The sequence below is a fragment of the Cololabis saira genome, chromosome 13 (genome assembly GCF_033807715.1).
Source record: "Cololabis saira isolate AMF1-May2022 chromosome 13, fColSai1.1, whole genome shotgun sequence".
Taxonomy (NCBI): domain Eukaryota; kingdom Metazoa; phylum Chordata; class Actinopteri; order Beloniformes; family Belonidae; genus Cololabis; species Cololabis saira.
This window is the reverse complement of record NC_084599.1, coordinates 21,614,926-21,635,450: the sequence shown is the minus strand read 5'-3', so window position 1 is coordinate 21,635,450 and position 20,525 is coordinate 21,614,926. Positions and strand designations below refer to the sequence as shown.

Genomic DNA, 20,525 nt, shown 5'->3' with positions numbered 1-20,525 from the left:
GAAAGCGTCCTCGGATACCGGGAGGAAAGCGTCCTCGGATACCGGGAGGAAAGCGTCCTCGGATACCGGGAGGAAAGCGTCCTCGGATACCGGGAGGAAAGCGTCCTCGGATACCGGGAGGAAAGCGTCCTCGGATACCGGGAGGAAAGCGTCCTCGGATACCGGGAGGAAAGCGTCCTCGGATACCGGGAGGAAAGCGTCCTCGGATACCGGGAGGAAAGCGTCCTCGGATACCGGGAGGAAAGCGTCCTCGGATACCGGGAGGAAAGCGTCCTCGGATACCGGGAGGAAAGCGTCCTCGGATACCGGGAGGAAGCGTCCTCGGCAACTGGGAGGAAGCGGCCGGCAACCGGAGGAAATGGCCGTTTTCCTGTCTCGCAACGGGGTTGGCGAGACTCCAGAGGGGGAGGGAAGTGTGAGAAAGTGAGCAACCCCTCCCCTTCTCACCATCACCGGACATTGTTTTAATGTGTGTGTCAGAGTGGAGGATTGGGCGTGGTCTGCGGGGGAGCAGCACACAGGTGTGCCTGGTTCTGATAATTGGAGCCCACCTGTGTCCAATCAACATCTCCACCCTGCCTGGGTTTAAAAACAGCAGCCGTATACCAGAGGGAGGCTGCTGAAGGAAGCTTGTTGTGAGGCTATGCCACTTTGTGCCATTCTTGTTAGAATATTGTTTTTGCCTTCGCCTGTATGTTTTTGTGCTTTTTGGCATATAATAAAAAGCCTTACTTTTGTGGCATTCTACGCTCTGCAAAGTTCTTTTTACACCTCATCACCCAGGTCCAGTTTTGCCTTGTCCCCTTGTACGTGGGGAGGCCGCTCTGATCCCTCACAAGATATAAGAAGAATAGTAGTTTGTAGTCCATTTAATCCCTGATGTCTAAAATATGTGTCCCTGTCTGATTACAAATGGCAGTCTGCTTTTGTAGTCACCTCTTACACACGTTTAAATAGTTAAACTGGATATCAAACCTGAGCCCATAGTGCAGGACCCCCCCCCCCCCCCCCCCCCCTTAATGTTGTTAGTCACTTATAATAACAATGTGCATCTGTAAATTGGAAATACAAGCACTTTTACCATGCCATTTATTGCTGCTTTGCTTAGCAGTATGCTCAGTAAAAGCTGTACTGCAAAGATTTTTGAGCCAATTATTAAGACTAAGACCCAAATACAAGAAAAGGTTTCGGGAAGAGAAAAAAGAAAAAAGAAAAGAAGAAAATTGCACAGACCCAGATAGGATACACAAGATAAATGAGGCTGAGGGAGAGGATTTTCTTTGGAAAACTCTAATCTGAGCTAACCTGAAGATTTCCATGTCGTATCTAATCCAGATAGTTTTAGGACATGCCTGTAATGACCTTCATTTCATTTCCCTGCTCTTCGCTGCCATCATCCGTGGTACATGTAGCATGCACTCAAGGCAGCCTCTGGAATTTAAGCCATGTCTTACTGTGCATCCAACCAGAAAAGCCAGTCAATCTCTATTCCTTCCAGTCAATGGTACCCAGGGGAGACGCAGCAGGAAGAGTGTGAAGGGATTAAGCTTTGAGTGTGCAGTTGCAGCTACAGATTATTTGATGTTTTTAAATATTCTAGTTACCTCCAAAAATGACATCACACATTAAATATACCCATTAAAGTTAAAATGTCTTTAACTTTAGATAATAAATGTATCAAACAAAATCACTGTTCCACTAGTTATTGTAAGTCCCTAAAAGGTTTTTTTTTCCAATGCCAAAGACGATGCTAAAGAGATCCTTAAGTCCATCATCCCTTTTGAAAGCTATTTCACAGGCCAGTCAACACATGTTGATAATTACTATGAGTTTAAATGATTATTGTGTGACAGGAGAAAACCACAGGGTGTATCAAGAACAACAACTTAATTAAAACTGGAAACCTACAGTCAAACTGAAATGGACCCCACAAAATAGTTCATGGATCTCTTTATCTAAAAGTCCATCAACTTAGACTCACAAGCCTCTTTTTGTGTTTTTAATTGAAGAAAATACAATACGCAGTGGAGAAAAGCCAGAACTTTGCTCACAATGAGAAACCCAAAATAGCATGCACACCCATCCCAGACAATAAAACAGAGACCTTGTAACTCTGAGTGATTATTTTACTAGTTAAGTGTTCAGACGTCCTACTGCAGCAGCTGTTTTTAACTTATGCGTATAGTGACCTAAGGTAGTGATTTTCAACCACTGTACCAGAGATTGTCAAGGTGCCACGAAAACTATTCAAGTTCACTTAATTAGTCCAAATAAAATATTATTCAGTTGCTGCAAAGGATTTGTCATTGTTGAGCACCATATCACCTTGGGTAATAGTCTTCTAGCAAGGTAAAGACTGGCAGGTAATTAAATACTCTATATTTATCAGTGCCTTGTTAATTTAAGAAAACAGTGATGCAGGCAACAGGTAGCTATGACAAAATCCACATTACAGAGTGGTGTTTTCCAGTGGGATTTTTTTTTCCAACTCTAAAAAATGTGCTCTTGCTCAAAAAAGGCTCCAAAGCACTGACCTAATCAATAAAATAATTAGGAAAGAACACAACATTTTTGGAGCAAAATGGCAATTTAAAACAGGAACTGGTCTGCATGTAGTCTCATTAGACTTTCTAAGCCGTTAAAAGAGATAAACAAACAAAAATCTAAATTTGGAGTTGGAAGAAAAACAAGATAAAATAAAAAAAATAAGAAAAAAGAAAAGAAAAAAGAAAAATAAGACCAAGCCACTTTCAAGATATATCTTATACAAGACATTAAACATAATGGTGCAAATAATTAATCTTCACATCAAAGAGAAAATTTTTTGAAATTTTTAAAGCCTACTTGACCATTTAAGACAATTTCTGTGTCTATCAAGCTAACTCTTTACAGTGTCTTTTGACAGAACATGTGTGGTCGTGTGCAAACGAGGGATTATGGTTTGGCATCCTGAGCCTCACCTGTTTGACTCTGTCTGTCAGATGAACGAGGACAGTGCTCCTCTCTGGGAAGTTTAGGAACTGGACCAAGCACCATCTTTACCAGCTTCTGGCCTTCTCGCCATGATGCTGGGCTAATTACTGCAACAAATAGAAAAGAGGGGGGGGGGGGGGGGGGGGAGCTTAACAACATATGCAATAATCTATTTCAATAAAAACTGCATTACAGTAAAAAAAAAAACGATATATATATATTTTCATATGAGTTTTTAACAGCCCCTTGAATAAAATTGATAACTGATGAAAAACCCCTGCAGCATGAAGTGGCTCCATGTAAACTTTTTAAGTTAATGTGCTGCAGTGTATGACAGTGGGTGTTCCATAATCTAACAAAGCATGTTGTTTATTTTATCAGTTTGTACATATCACTCACTTTTTCAGAGGAAAAAAGGATTGTCTTGATTTGGCCTAATTTACTATCTAGCATATAATCATATTATGTTATGCAGTTTTATTTTTTCTCCATTTGCCAAATAAAATAGTCAACACAAAAATATCAGTTTCAAGTAATTATTACAGTATATATCACTAAGTCAGCTACAGCAGAGAGCCATTCCTGGAAATGAAAGTGTATGTGAACAATCCAAGCAGCTGTTTATGCTCGGTGGATAGGCGAAGTGAACCTGGCCACAGAGGGATATTTATAGTGCTGCACCAAAATGAAACAGAGACACTTCACACTTCAGCAATAACGCCAAAGTTAGAAGAAGCATTAGAAATCACCATTCACAAAATGATGATATCCATTGTTGCTGTTGGTAGCTTCACTTTTGTCGCCGTACTACTATGATGCCACATTTGGTCTACCCCCGCATGCTCCACAGCGGTCCAACTTGCAGTTTAAACGCTCACCTGAATTGACTGGACCATTCTAGGCCGTTCTAAACCATACTGAACTGTACCGGACTGTACCAAACCGCTCAGTGGAAACAGGGCTATATAGTCAACTTCCAGAGTTTCAGATTTAATTTTTCCTATGTCCAAATTGAATGTGGAGGTGAGTCTTACACCTTAACCGTAAGGTTTCTGTCAATAGCTGACAAATCTATTTTATTACTGTATTATTCAGTTTTCTGTGTGCTTAACTGGCTCACTTTGGACCTCTTGGGAGAGCTTACATACAGTTTTGTGCTACCTACTTTTGGATACGGCAAATGCAGCATTATGTAAAGTAGGGTAGACATAAAGATGGATAAGCTGCAGGATTCTGTTATCTGGGTTTGTGCAGAAATAGTATCATAAAAATGTTATCAGCAACTGTACCACCTGCATTTAACATACTGGTCAGGCATAATAGTTAACAGGAAGTCAGAGATATTGATGCTCAGAATCTCTGTACTAGAGAAAATACTATACCTGGCTTTGAGTTCACATCAGTGGCAACTTTATGAACCTTCCTAACTGGTTTCATTGATCTCCTCTCTTTGGACCTCTCTGGTCTCTGTTCCCTCTGCTGCTGGTGCCTGGTGCTCTCTAAAACACAGAGGGGTAAATGAAAAAAAAAAAAGAAAACCAACAGAAACAGCACAGACCAGTGTGTGTGGTATGACCTACGACTCAGTGCAGTATTGTTACCTTTTTATATTCCACATTGCTTTTATCCTATTCTAGTAATTGTTCTATAAAAGGAATTTAGAACTGAATTTTGTCAAAATTCTGTATATCATTGCACCTAAATGTTTCTATATGATAATTTTTATCTTTCATTTTTATTTGCTATTATTGTTTATTTCTCTATTTCTCATTGTTCTTAACATGTCTATGTTCCTACTGTGAAGCACTTTGAGCTGCAATTCTTGTATGAAAGGTGCTATAGAAATAAAGTGTATTATTATTATTATTATTATTAGACCGATGTACAGTCACAGAAATAGCAAAACCCCTTTCATCTGTAAAGTTTTACATATCAGGATATTCAGTTAAAACAAGGGGTGGGGTCTTAAAAAAAAAAAAATTAAGTACACCCTTTGATATTTCTTTTACAAGCGATCCATCCCTCCATTTTATATACCCGTTTTATCTGTTGCAGGGATACACCCTGGACAGGTCGCCAGTCTATCGCAGGTCCACATAGACAGACAACCACACCCACTCGTAATCACACCCACTGGCTTTAGAATCATCAATTAACCTAGTATGCATGTTTTTCGACTGTGGGAGGAAGCGGGAGTAACCGCAACCATGGGACATGCGAACTCCACACAAAAGGACTTCTGCCAGCCCTGGGAGTCGAACCAAGAACCTTCTTGCTGTGAGGCAACAGCGCTAACAACTAAACCACTGTATCAGCTCACTAGAATGAATTTTACCAACTCTGATTGTTGTATATAAAGAACATCACACATAATGAGAATGTCTTAGATCCATGCAATTCAGTCATAATGAATTACCGTGGTTTGAGTCCAGGAACATAGGAAAACCCAAACCTTCCTACATTTATGTTACAAACTGATAAAATTGCTAGTCAAATCAGCACAGCGAACATCTGAGGGGAAAACACACAGAGCCAACATGTGTGTTCTGTATTTACCATCAAACTGACGCGATAGGTCTCTGTAAATTTCTCTACTGAGGTTATGAAACTCCTCTTCTTTCCAAACTTTGCCATCGGGAGTCTGGATTTTTGTCTCAGTATTGTTAAAACCTGTGATTAAGAAGAAAAATGTGTGAGCTGCAGGATCAAATTTCCAGAAACAGTCAAAATTTGCATTCTTACAACATCAATCTATCCTAACAAAGATTATTTCAACCAAGGTCAAAAGAGATGTGAGTATGTAAAATATGAACAACCTTCAATTAAAATACCTTTGTATATAGGTGCCGGTGGTGCAGTTGCTACTTTCCGTATCATGACTGCAGGCATGTTTCTTGAACCAGCATTGTTACTCTGTGCAGATGCAACTACAGGCTGCTCCAGATGACTCTGCAGCTTTTCTTTCTCTGCAGCTTCCTCAAGATGTTTTCTCTGTCTTCGAATGCGCTCTTTGAGCTTCTCAAGTTTCCCATCAGGCTGATGTCGCTTTAAGTTCTCTAGTCGTTGGGAAGCTGAGCCAGGACTTGTGGAAGGAGAACTCTCCCCCCCGTGATGTGAAGAAGATCCCGGGATGGGAGCTGTGCATGGGCTTGACTCTTGGCTGTCCATAAGTTGGGCTTTGAGAGATTTTTCCTCTGCCTGAAGAACATCCAGAACTGGCTGGTCATTGAGGAAACGGACTGCAGTGCTCTCCACAGCAGACGAGTGTATGCTGTCCAGATCCCCGCTTGTTTGTTTGTCCCTGGTATCTCTCTGGTAGACCAGCAGGCTGGGCAGAGGATCTGAGTGGGATGTGGAGGATAGGTACGAAGACCCTGGCACTGACTGCAGATTGTAGGCCTCTGACTGAGAGAAGGGATGTGGTGGAGGCGTGACCTCTCTGTGTACAAACCAGATTATAAGGGATCAAGAAGAGGATCAAGATTTACTCTCAATTTTCTGGCCTATGAATTGGGAGGTGGGGGTCAGAACTGTTTTTTCCTACAGTTTGAGACTGTCACAAGATTACTATCAGACTGCTTGTGGCAATCAAAGAAATTGCATGTTGTTGAAGAATAAACTATACAAAGGCAGATAATGTAAGATGCTGAAGACATTGAGACATTATATACAAACCAATATCTCCTTTGTACAGAAAAAAATTGAAGGAAATTTAGATGCCATTTGTCATTTTACTTTGTTTAATATGTTTAATGTTCAGCTTGGATTTGTAATTTGTTTTCAGTAATGGAGCACCAGATAAGTTGATCTCAGAGGTAAAAGCATGGAGAAGAAGCATAATATTCACCTTTCATCAGTGGATAATATGCTTCCAACTCTCCCTCTACCTATCTCCATGGAAGCACAGTTTGTTTTGTTTAACACAAAGTAAGTCAGAGCTGTTCAACGTCCAAACATTAGTTCCACCCATTACGTTTTCCCAACGGAAACGCGCCTTTCCTGTCAAGCTGCTGTGCCCTCCCCACAGTTTGAAAATTACTGATTTAAGTGATTCCCAATTTTACCTGACATCCCTGAATAAGCAAATAACTGGGTATTATATATTATATATATATATATATATACCGTATATATATATAAAATAATATAATATAATATAATATAATATAATATAATATAATATAATATAATATAATATAATATAATATAATATAATATAATATAATATAATATAATAATAAATGCAGTATTCCAAGATACAAATAATAAAACATACTGTGCAGCTGTACTTCTTATGGAAATGAACATGTAGCCTACGTTACAGAGTTAGCTTTCAGCGGAACAACAAACAGGACTTTTGGTTTCCATGACTGAATAGTGCGTACCTGTATGAGGCTAACGGTTCCTTGAACTCCACGCTGCTATTTTTTCGTACATTGCTGTCATGGGTAGCATTTCTCAAGGGACTGCGCGAGCTGCTTTTTGATGGACTCTGCTGACTTCCACTCCCGGGTTTTGAAGACCCTCCATTATCATCAACTTGTTGTCCATCTAGAAAAAGTAAATAACAAAAAAAAGGTACATTAGAATCCTAGGGGCCTTTAGGGATTTCCCAAGAGATTCAGAATCAGAAAGGGGTTTAATGGTGAAGTTTTCAATATTCTTACTCAGTTACAATAAGCAGCAACAAGAAACATAATATTAAAAGCATATGAAAAAAAGAGGACATATATCGTAGTTGTATGATGAGATGGCCATCTAAATGTCTACATTCCTGTCTTTCCATTACACCCCTTTCACGAATGTGAAATTAATACATATTACATTATAACTTAAGCAACAAAATACTTTCATTTTGCTCTCTGACTTAAATTCACATTTTGTGAGCTCTCATGATGCTGAAAACACAAAAGTCAAGTACTCAGCTATCACATTTACATGGTCATTGTGGATAGGGAGGTTTATGAGGTCTGCTTCTCTATGTTTGAAGCAGAAGGATGCATTCAGGGCAACAATAAGTTGTCTAAAAGATTACAACATGTTTAGTACTGTTCTTTAAAAATAAATAAAACAAATACGGTAAATCCTTGAGTTGTCTGAGAAAACTCAAAATTTCTCTAAGTCAAAATTATGTGTTGATCTAGCGTGTGTTTAAAAGGGGAGGGATTGTGTGTGAGGCAAAAATGGTGACAAACTGGTGAAATGAATGATAGACAACAGACGTTAGTTTGCTTTTTATTACTTGCCTTTTAGTCTTTATAGCACTTCATAGCACTGAGTATGGTCAATGCCGTTTAACTTTGGACTTTAAGTTGGAATAAGTTTGATCTCTCAAACCTTTTTGTTGTTCTTCCTCTACAACTTATTTCTATTTTAAAGACTGTACAAATCTATCCTCCCAGTATTTTTTTTGATCATTCAAACATTTTAGACAACTTAACCTGTGATGAAGTGAATTAACAATAAGATCAGTATTTAAAAGTAACTCACCCCTGGTTCGACCTGTTCTGGAAGATTTCCTCTTGAGGGAGTCAGTGATAGAACCCAGAATAACCCCTGTTCCGGGTGTAGCCTCTAAACGGTTTTCTATATGCCGCAGCTACAAAGAGGGAATGTGTCAGGCTCTCTACAAATACTTTTCACTAGTGATGCACCGAAATGAAAATTTATGGCCGAAACCGAAACTAATAATAAACACTTGGCCGATTACCGAATAATACCGAACAATGGTTCTTCGCAGTTTTTCATTTATTTTGCCAATTACATAAATCAAATAAATGTGCAGTGAAATACTCGCCAGTCACAATTTGTCTTACTGTACTTATTGCATTTTTTCTCATAATCCCTTTTCATTTTCTCCCGTTCAAATCCAATTAATCGGGTCGCAGAGGGGCTGATCTCCGCAATTTGAAGCCTTGTATAATAATTGTAAAAATCTGGGTTATTTTCTTGGAGGACCTTGTCAAACATATCAGCCAGTGAGGGTTCGTGCACTGCATCTGTAGTACGGGCTATTTTCTCTGCGCTCTCTCCCCGATCTCCTGCGCTGTGCGTCCCATGACCGTCTCCATCACCAAGCAGCTTTTTCCCAAATCCAGCCTGGATAATTTTTCGTGTCCTCTGCTTTTTCCCCACATCCAAGTAATGATCTGACATGCTGACATGTTTGCTGCATTTAACACCGCACACGCCTCACGCCACGCGGTACGCTGTTTGATTGTGTCATCACACGCCGTTATTAATTGTTCGTTTTTTTCCCCACTTGTTTTTTTGCTATTTTCGGCCGAACAATTTTGGTTACCGAACATTCGGTGCATCACTAATTTTCACAGTTCAGAGAATGTACTCCAATGCAAACAGTTAACTGTCAATGGTATACAAAAAAAATGACAAAAGAAGTCAATTTGCAGAAAATTAGTTTAGTAACACTTACAGCAGCTTTTGACTGAGACAAACTCCTCCATGCACTCGTCAGTTCTGAGAAGAAAAAAAAAAAAGAATGAAAATGCACAAATGAAATTTTAGTACAAGAGTGATCTTCTTGCTTAATAAACAACTGTGGGACACATTTAAAGTTGAGTTCAAACCAAATTTCTATTTAGCTGCAATTTTCTACAAACCTGTGCCAATACTGTGATCACTAAGCAGTTGATTTGATCTTTTAAGAGATGCTTCACTCCTCCGGCTGCTCTTCATCTCTCACATTCACCTGAAGCCAAGATTAGACCAAAAAGTAAACCAATTATGAAAATTGATGCACACTTTAAATAATAGGAAACATACAAAGTTATAAAAATATCAGTTTCATCATATTGATAAAGTTTACAGAATCAAAATGTTACTAGAAAATCAAAACAAAGAGGTAAACAAAGGCAACAAGAATGCATAATGCCTTTCAAGAAAAAGGCAATGGCTGAGAAAAACAAACTTTGAAAATGAATGCTGAGCTCGAGTTTAACTAATGCTGAGCATGCTATTATAACAGTGAAGTTCCTGGATACAGCCTAGTCAACCCTTTGCGTAACTTGTACACTTAACATGCCAGCAGCTTAAATATCAGATATTTAAAACAGGTTCTACGCCACCACATTCCCTTGAGGAAAAATGCATGTCATACATCAGCAAAGTGATGTTTATTTCAAAACACTTGTAAAGTTGGGTTCACATGTCATGCTCAACCAAGTTACCGGTGTCATCAAATCAATAACAAAATGTGTTGTGATTAATGTATCTGCGCGATCATAATTGTGCATTAAAACCAGTTTTTAAAACAGTTCCATGTCACTATCTGACTCACTTTGTTTATTATGTGTGAAAGAAGGAAGGGGTGGGGGCACTTTTTTTAAATTAAAAGTTTTTGACTTTAAGGCTGAATCCAAAATGTCTAACAAAAAAAAAATTAATAGCAACTAAAAATTGACTTTCTTGAAAAGCAAATAAAAAGAGTAAATTTGCCAAGGACACCCCCACATGTCCTAACACTGCTCTTTAAGAAGCAAATTCAATAAAATTAAATTTGAAGACTCTAAACAGTTAATGCCCAGTGCAAATAAACATGTTTCTGAGAGAATTGTCCCTCTTTGAGTGAACCCAAACAATTCAAAAATCTATCACAAGTGGGCAAACATAATATTCAAATGAAAATCTTCTGTAAGGGTAGGCTAACCCTTCAGTAACTTTTAATGTTCCGTAAATGATTTGTCTAGCATCAATTAAGTGACAAAAACATTATTTTTGCAGATGGACTGCTGGTGGATCTAAGATACTACTATTCCCAACAGAATCTAAAAATCCAAGATGCAGCATTAGGTCCTCTTCACTAATACTCCTTTATCTAAGTTATTTAAGCAGCGAGGGTTGGGCCCTGCTATGTGTGTGCAGACACTAAATTTCATTTTCATTTCATTTTTTATTTATTTGAATCATGGAAATATGCAAACAGAAAAAACAAAAAACAAACAAGTAAAATAACAAAAACACAATCATCAACTAAAGCATATTCCATAACCAGAAAGGAGCAGGAAGAAGAAAATCTTATTATACCTGCCCCTCCCTCAAAAATAGGGAATAAATAACAACAACAACCATCCAGGAGACACTTGTGAAATAATGTCACACCACAAATGTCACTACTGTGTTGAAGGCAGTTCCACAGAACTCTAGTCTATGAGGAAGAAATAGTTGTTACTTTCTGACTTCGCATGGGCTGTATAACTGTAATTTGTGTTTTTATTACGTTATATCAGTCTGGTATCGCGATTATAATGACGGATAGTCGCAGAGGTGTCAAGTAACGAAGTACTAATACTTCATTACCTTACTTAAGTAGAAATTTTGGTTATCTATACTTCACTGGAGTAATTCTTTTTCAGATGACTTTTTACTTTTACTCCTTACATTTTCACGCAATTATCTGTACTTTTTACTCCTTCAATTTTAAAAACAGCCTTGTTACTCTGTTTCATTTTGGCCTTTAAAAAAAAACTATCCAGTTTAATTGCTCCATCCGGATAGAGTGAATTTGGTTGTGGTTGTTTCAGATGTTCTTGTCCAGTTTTGTTCTTACATCCGTTGCCCTCAGATTCCTGCAACTAAACTTGGATGTACATTCCAATAAATGTTAGGATAAATGATAACATGCCTCTGAAGTTTGACTTTTTGCACCATTACAATACTTATAGGCAACTAGGGCTGGGCGATATGGACCAAAAGTCATATCTCGATATTTTCTAGCTAAATGGCGATACTCGATATATATATCGATATTTTTTCTGTGCCATAATTGGGGTTTCCCCCAAAGCATTATAGCATAGCATCTCCGTTAGCTTCATTTTATTCTGAGCCAAGCCCTTAAAAAAACAGTCAGTTTTAATACAAAGCCTCGTGCCAAATGTCACCCAGGTACCTTTATTAACAGAGGTCTGCACAATATCAAAATGTATAAAACAAATGAAATAAAAATAAACTGCCTGCATATATAGAATAAAAATGCTTCTTGAATAAAATAAAACAAATATCCCTTTCCTGCATAACAATTAAATTAAAATACACTGCAATTAATACAATGTAGACAGTAACAGGCAGACTTTTCCACTGAGGTTGATAGTTGTGCAAATAACAAAACATTTGTGCAAATCTCAAATAACATTCAATTCAATTTGTCACAAAATAAGCTATATCAAAATCATAAAAAAAATAAAATAAAAAAATTTAATCGATATAAACGATATTGTCTCGTACCATATCGTGTTTGAAAATATATCGATATATATTAAAATCTCTATATATCGCCCAGCCCTATAGGTAACTAGTCATCATATCTCCTGCTCTCTGAAACACATGTTTATGCTCAATAGTACACATATATGCTTCTTTAATATATTTGCATTATACTAAGATGCATTCATTTTCAATGGCTTTTGTCCTTAATGGCTTTTTCCCCCTTACATTACTTTTACTTTTATACTTTAAGTAGTTTTGAAACCAGTACTTTTATACTTTTACTTGAGTAAAAAACTTGAGTTGATACTTCAACTTCTACAGGAGTATTTTTAAACTCTAGTATCTATACTTCTACCTGAGTAATGAATGTGAATACTTTTGACACCTCTGGATAGTCGAGCGACCAATGTCCCTAACGTCACATGACTTGTTCCTCTAAAATTTCATACGAGTTGAAAAAAAAAAAAAAAAAAAAACGTAAACTGCATCAAGAACTGAACGTTATGAGCTGATTCAAAAGTAGAGATATTATTTGAGTATAAAAAAAAGTTTAACAAAGCCACAAGGAGAGTCATTTAAATCCACAGCTGCAAAAGAAGTGAAATGTTCCCGGCTACACACTGGGTCGCAGCACAGCTGGTATCACCTTGTAGTCAACAACACTTCAGTTTCGATGTGAATTAACTACCAAAGTGTCGATCTCTTGTCTAAAGATTATTCCTGAACATCGATTCATCTTCCCGGCTCTTTAAGATAATCGCTATAGGTTTAATGAAATAACTTCGCAAACTTCCGCTGATTTAAATAAGACTTTTTTTCCCAAAACGACTTGGGTCCAGGAAATAGTCGCCGCCTTAAACTCGTTAATATCAATAGGAACAGCTGAACTGGCAGAGCAACTCTGCTGGGAAACACATCTCACGTACCTGTCGGGAAATGACTCGGTTTCTAGGTGTCCACTGTCACGCCGATGTCCTCATGATGAGAAAATCCCAACTTGTTCGGACTTCTTCAGGTTGGATCAGAGGTCTGTTTGCTAACGATAGCATTAGCCGGCTAGTGTTAGCAGAGCAGCGCTAGCTGTTTCTACCAACTACATGAACAACTTTTTTCAGGGACATGAACCCATTGTTCCAGCTTTTATTCTAGTGTACATATGTCCAGATTGCTAAGAAAATGTACATATATGTTTAGATAAATGTTAGTATCCGCCTCTAGCTCGCCTTTCCCGGGTTACTATGTTGATGTTTCTCAACACTGAAACTGAGTATCCAGGACGGCAGGCGAGTGAGAGGGAAGTATCGCGATAGTTGGGGTACGTCATCATGCTCAATGATCGAACTGTCATACATGGAGACCACATCAAATTATTTTGGAAGGATGTGTTGTTTGGTGTTTTTGACCATGTAACGATTAGAACAAAGCCAAAAGAAACATGTATTATTAATTTGTTGATTATCCTTGCAAAATTCCACATCCACAAATCCAAATTCTTACAAAAAAACCTCTCTTTTTTTACTTTTCATTGTGAATTAAATCAGTACCTGGACTCTATTAAGTTTTCTACAAATTCAAAAGCAATCAAAACCATAAATGTATGTAAATGTTTTGGCTTTTTGTTATAATTTTATCCCCCCTGGCTGGTTATAATGTGTTGTGCTTTTTGTTTTGTATTTTATTTGATTTATACTCTTTATATGTTATAATTCAACGTGAAATTGCATAATGTGAAGATTTGTTATCATTACGCTTTTTGCAAATGTTAAATTAAAAAAAATTAAAAAAAAATACATGCAGACCACATCAAATTATTTTGAAAGGATGTGTTGTTTGGTGTTTTTGACCATGTAACGATTAGAACAAAGCCAAAAGAAACATTTATTATTAATTTGTTGATTATCCTTGCAAAATTCCACATCCACAAATCCAAATTCTTACAAAAAAAACCCTCTTTTTTACTTTTCATTGTGAATTAAATCAGTACCTGGACTCTATTAAGTTTTCTACTAATTCAAAAGCAATCAAAACCATAAATGTATGTAAATGTTTTGGCTTTTTGTTATAATTTTATCCCCCCTGGCTGGTATTAATGTGTTGTGCTTTTTGTTTTGTATTTTATTTGATTTATACTCTTTATAGGTTATAGTTCAACTTGACATTGCATAATGTGAAGATATATGAAGATATGTAATCATTGTACTTTTTGAAAATGTTAAATAAAAAAAATTAAAAAAAACTCCTCACGCACACGTACAGCCAATCTAAGTCCAGGCGCAATAATAGAGAAAAACATTTAAAATCTAATTTATATCATGAATTAATAGATTATAGTATTCTGCAAATTATGTTTAACGCTCATAAGAAAACTTTACCAATCAACATTCAGAAAAGATTTGAAAAAAGAGAAAGCAAGTATAAAAGGATCAGAGATCTTAAAAAAAAAACAAGTTTCAGGACTAAATTGATGGAACGTTGTGTTTCTGTGAAAGGAATCAATTTATGGAACAATTTGAACAAAGAAAACAAAGAATCCAAATCAAACATTATATTTAAAAGAACAATTAAAGCCAGTATGTTAAGGAAATTATATACTATATATAAGTTATATAATAACTTGAGAACCAAAAAGGAATGTGACTGTCTGTGTTGGCCGGCAGCTATTTTATTTTAGTTTTTTTATTTACTTTGTTGTTGTTTTTTAATTTTTTTATTTATGTTCTTTGTAAATTGATTTCTTGGGGAAAAGGGGCAGATTAAATAAGATTCTTCTTCTTTCTGCTCCCTTTCATTCACAATTTAGGAACGTTTGTGTTTATATTAAATTGTTTTTTTGTTTTATTTTATCAATGAATGAAATGAAATAAAGAATATAGACGTATATCGTAGTTGTACGATGAGATGGCCATCTAAATGTCTACATTCCTGTCTTTCCATCACAATCCTTTCATGAATGTGAAATTAATTCATATTAGGCTACATGATAACTTAAGCAACAAAATACTTTAATTTTGCTCTCTGACTTAAATTCACATTTTGTGAGCTCTCATGATGCTGAACACACAAAAGTCAAGTACTCAGCTATCACATTTACTTGGCCATTGTGGTTAGGGAGGTTTATGAGGTCTGCTTCTCTATGTTTGAAACAGAAGGATGCAAGTATCTCATTCAGGGCAACAATAAGTTGTCTAAAAGATTACAACATGTTTATTACTGTTCTTTAAAAATAAATAAAACAAATAAATTCTTGAGTTGTCTTAAAAAAACTCAAGATTTCTCTAAATCTAAATTATATATTGATCTGGCGTGTGTTTAAAAGAGGAGGGATTTGTGTGTGAGGCAAAAATGGTGACAAACTGGTGAAATGAATGATAGACAACAGACGTTAGTTTGCTTTTTATTACTTGCCTTTTAGTCTGAAGTGAATTAACAATAAGATCAGTATTTAAAAGTAACTCACCCCTGGTTCGACCTGTTCTGGAAGATTTCCTCTTGAGGGAGTCAGTGATAGAACCCAGAATAACCCCTGTTCCGGGTGTAGCCTCTAAACGGTTTTCTATATGCCGCAGCTACAAAGAGGGAATGTGTCAGGCTCTCTACAAATACTTTTCACAATTCAGAGAATGTACTCCAAAGCAACTGTTAGCAATGATTTACAAAAAAGTGACAAAAGAAGTCAAGCTGCAGAAAATTAGTTCTAAACATATAAAAAAAAAATTCAAATGAACTAATAAACAAAACAGTGGTATCAACTTTATAACATTTAAACATATGCTCGACGATGGATATTTATAACCAGTACAGAAAAGGTTTCTTAAGTGCAGGTACAATCACTAATTGAAGAACAAGTGAAACACTATCGGCTACCCACCCTGGAGAAAGGTGGGAGGTGGTGGAGGAGCAGGGATACCTGGGTGTTCACCTGGGCAATCAGAATCAGAATCAGAAAGAAGTTTATTGCCAAGTAGTTTAACACACACAAGGAATTTGTTGTGGTGACTGGTGCAATACAAAAGAGCAAATAATATTAAAGGAAAAAATGTACAACAAGTTGGTTCTAAAGTGCCGGAGTAATGAGTCCGTAGGAATTTTTTTTTTACATGAGGTGACCTGGGATGTGCGTTAATGTGACGCATAAGGTCAGGAGTGGAGTCTTTACATTAATGTAACATAGATTGGGGGTGCGGGGACAGTCTGTGGTAGACGGGGGAGAGGGGGGTCCGGGGCCTTGTTGACGAGGCCAGCTGCAGTCGTCAAATACACAAGACAGGAAATGCAACGTTGAGGAAATTTCCAAGAGAGAATAAAGCAGGCTCCATTTTTTGAGGGAAACTTCAAACTGTCAATATTTCAATATTTATAGCAAGATGTTACATATCTTTCATAAGTTTGTTGTGGAAACTGTATGAGGTGACTGTCATAATGATTGGATATAAATAAGTAGGCTACTTACGCAACCAATAACAAATGTGTGACAAATTAATTCAATTTTCAAAGAGAATGTTGCTCAAACAAAGATTGAAAGAGTTTTTGCATGTTTTTCCTTCAATGATAAATATTCCTCAATTATTCAAGGAATCTGGAGGAATCTAAATGTGAAAAGAGAAGAGGTCAAGAGCACAAGCCTAAAGCTGGGCATTAATAATCTCTCTGCATCAAGTACTATCATTGATCAGTATCAGATATAACCACAAGTGCAAGGGATTAATTAAGGCAAATACTACAATATGGATCTAAATTAATACATGCCATTTAAACCTTACTGCCTAAAGATGAAGCCTCATCTCCAGAGAAAGCACAGAAATCATGGTTCATTTGACGTGGATTATCACACAGCGGAAATGTATATTGTGGTTCAAAGAATAAGTGTTCCATATTATCTTTTTTAATTATTTATTTATTTTTTTTAAGAAATAGGCTCTTCAGCTCAAAGATGAAAAGAAATGTCCCGACTATAATCTGAAAAAAATCTAAAAGTCATCCTCTGTGATGGTCTGGGGTTGTATCAGTCCTCTTAAAACCGCTTACAGATCTGTGTTGGCAGTATGAATGTGGAAAAGTACACTGAGATTTTTTTGTATATATTCTATTCTCAAGACAACATCTTTTCCAAAATATATAAATTTACTTTCGTCAACAAGACGATGCACAAATGTATATGCACATTCTGCAAACAAATATATTGTAAAAAGTAGCTGCTAACACATTCATAACACGTTACGGGGGTTTATACAAAAAAGACATTTGCCAAAATCAGGCATTGTATGTCTATTTTCTGATCCAATATTTGCACAAGTATAACTATTAATGCACTGAGAAGGCCTGGAAAGCAAAGAGGCAGTAAATAAAAGGAGGCGTTGACTTGTTTTTATTTCATTAAGGAAGACTGCACAAATAATCCAGGAACATAACAAAGCAGACTTTATTCTAATACATTATTCACTTTACTCTCATTTAATTTGTGTTTATCGCCCCTTTGTGGCTTGAGTGTGTATCACTCAAAAAAAAAAAAAAAAAAAAAATCACAGTTAAGGACGCATACAGCGTGATAAAAAATAAGTGACACTAAATAAGTAAAAAATAAGGAAAAGGCTAGAATTGCTTCATGATTGACTCTTGAAGGAATTTTCAAAGGATTTGTTGTCTTTGCTGTTATTGGTAGAGTTAAATTGTTTCGATTTGTAGCCTATATGGAAACAAATGTACGGACAGTAAAAACATTTTTGATAGTATACACGACGTCTCATTTTCCAAAGGTGAGTCATAAACATTCAAACCGCAGTGCAGCAGCCCGTTATGAAGGCAGACACTCAGGTTCCAGGTTATGGCTGTTTGTCAAACCATGCAGAAGGCAACAAGTAGCCAAGGTTACCTGTGATCTTTTCATTTTATTTCATTGCTTGAATGAAAGAAAGAAAGCAAACGCTGTCGTCTCTCACACCACACTTCTAATTTAAGCTTATATAAGCTTTAACTGTAAACCACTGTGGGTCTTTATAATAATAAAAAAGTGCTGTAACTGACAACTGCTCCAATTCCTCCGATCCCCTCCAGCAAATAAAGGCTGATTTATGGTTCCGCGTTACACCAACGCAGAGCCTACGGCCGTAGGCCACGCCGTACCCTACGGCGTGGGTTCTGCGTCGATTTAACGCAGTACCATAATTCAGGTTTAACCTGCCACAGCCCCACCACCGCCCCCCAACACCTCCCCTCCAACCGCTCCTCGTCCTCCCTCCGTCTCTCCGAGGACTGGCAGGGGATGCACGGCGGACCTGGTCGCATCTGCAGAGACATTTTCATCTCCTGTGGAAAAGAGAACGACATGGAAAATAGTTATTTATTTTTAGGTAAGAAATCCGCCATTTATATACTGTTAAATGTGTCAGTTGAAAATCTTCAGCAGTTTTATGTATATACTGTGCTCATAACAAGTAAAGCTTTTCCGTTTATTTTTTTCTTCTTTTTTTTCCCTCTCAAAAACATTCTAATGTGCATGCACTGAGGTCAAACACACCCACAACCATTCTTTTATTTGTAATGTTAATAGATAAAGATTGTGAAGCCTGTAGTTTTCATACTTCAATATTACAATAATCACTCCACTTGATATATTTGCTTAAGAAAGTGATTTGTGTGTTTTCTTTCAAACTACACTCTTCTTTCAATGCTAAATGAATCTATTCTCCAGAACATCCTGTATGAATCTTCTCAAATCTTAATATTCAGTTTTTCCTTGGTATGACAAGACAGGTGTCAGTATTAAATGCATGTTAAAGGAAGCTTCTAAATATTTATAATCTGAATACAGTCGTTATTCAATAATGACATCAATTCCAGGGAAGGAAAAGAAATCCCTCCAGCTAAGCTCCAGAGCTCAGGGAAGGCAGACCCCAACACCAAAGAGAGAGGAATTCTTAAACACAGGAAAACTGAGACTACATTCACTACAGTGAATAGAGAGGATTTGTGTGTCTGACAAGTTGTTGGGATTTTCCAATTTAAAATGTTATGATTTGCCTGTATGCCAGAATGATTTTACCATTATCCCCATCTTTCATCTTAGTTGGTTGCCACATTCCCTTATTTGTCCTGGGTGTTCAGTAAATCAGCGAACCATTTTTAAATATTTTTATCGCTGGATAGAAAAATGTACCCACATTAATAACCGTAGTGATATGCTGATATAAACTAATATCAGAAAACTACAACAACCTATTTTTTTACAAAGTAATGGGAGTTTGACAGTAAAAAAGGAGGCAGTTTGAATAATCAGTGTTTGTGTTTTAGATGACAAGCTGCTGGAGGCTAACACTGCGATGCCAGATGACTTCATCACTTCATCTCTCTCTTTCTTTCTGAACTGCAGCCTTAAAATTGTAGTCGTTCATCAATTTCTGCCAAGAAGTCCCAATATGCAGGGTGATCAGCCTTTGCTCGAATTAATCAAATTGACTTGTTTTTTTTTTTACGGAAGTAATAGCAAATGGCCTGTGGCTTTGATCAATTCTCCTTTAGACTGCCTTGTTAATTATTTAATTATACTAATACTTTCTACTTACCACCCCCAGTGCCTTTATTTCCCATTGTATTAATCTTTTCTCGTAGAGAACTCTGATTGGCCTACCTAAATAACACCCCTCTCCTTGGCAGGGGTGTAAATTGCTTTTCATGAGGTATAAATTAGTTCCTGTGCTCAGCAGAAAACTGAACCGGACTAAACCTCTTGAACTCATTCCTATGGAGAGCAGTGTAACAGACAACTGCAATTACAGTCATACAAACACTGTGATTAATCACTTATAAAGATGATGATTCACATCTTTTACAGTCTCGCATGATTTTGGTCCGTCATTGAAAAGCTTGACAATGCTTCAATTCTTGTTTGTATTGCTCATCGTGTCAGTGTTGTTGTCATTGGAAATGTCCTTTTGTAAAGTAAGACATTTTACTGGAGCATTCAAAAAAATTGTGGATTATATTAGCAGACCTCAAGGCCTTCCAGATCTCCAAAATATCAACCAGTGCCCACGGGACAAAGGCAGTCACGGAGGTTTCAAAATAACAGCTAGAAATGAAAAAAAAAGAGATTGTGAAACTGCTGCATTAGGCTGTAATAGGTTAGTTTGATCAAACATAATATTTTCAACCACTTGTACATGTTATGTCACCCAATTAACAAAGGAGCAATCTCAACGATACAAAGGACTCAGTTTGATCAGGTAATAAAATGTTTCAGTATTTCACTCATGAATGCAAATACAGCATTAGTGGTGTAGGGAAATCGAGGCCTTCTATTTGATGTGAATAATGAATGGGAAAGATTTTTTCCA

At 37.0% G+C, this 20,525-nt stretch overlaps 1 protein-coding gene across 7 annotated transcripts in view; it reads right to left on the bottom strand.

Annotated features, from left to right (window-relative positions):
* Positions 1–13,440, bottom strand: part of cep350 (centrosomal protein 350) — a 42,612-nt gene extending 29,172 nt beyond the window's left edge. For all 7 annotated transcript variants that reach the window (XM_061738260.1, XM_061738264.1, XM_061738261.1 and 4 more), the window contains exons 1-9: positions 13,122–13,440; positions 9,594–9,682; positions 9,407–9,450; positions 8,464–8,572; positions 7,359–7,524; positions 5,805–6,412; positions 5,530–5,643; positions 4,356–4,472; positions 2,961–3,080 (exon numbers count right to left, since the gene is read on the bottom strand). In XM_061738260.1, the coding sequence (XP_061594244.1) occupies positions 2,961–3,080; positions 4,356–4,472; positions 5,530–5,643; positions 5,805–6,412; positions 7,359–7,524; positions 8,464–8,572; positions 9,407–9,450; positions 9,594–9,669 (1,354 nt within the window). In that variant the 5' untranslated portion in view covers positions 9,670–9,682; positions 13,122–13,440. The remainder of the gene's footprint in view (positions 1–2,960; positions 3,081–4,355; positions 4,473–5,529; positions 5,644–5,804; positions 6,413–7,358; positions 7,525–8,463; positions 8,573–9,406; positions 9,451–9,593; positions 9,683–13,121) is intronic.
* Positions 13,441–20,525: the final 7,085 nt, after the last annotated feature.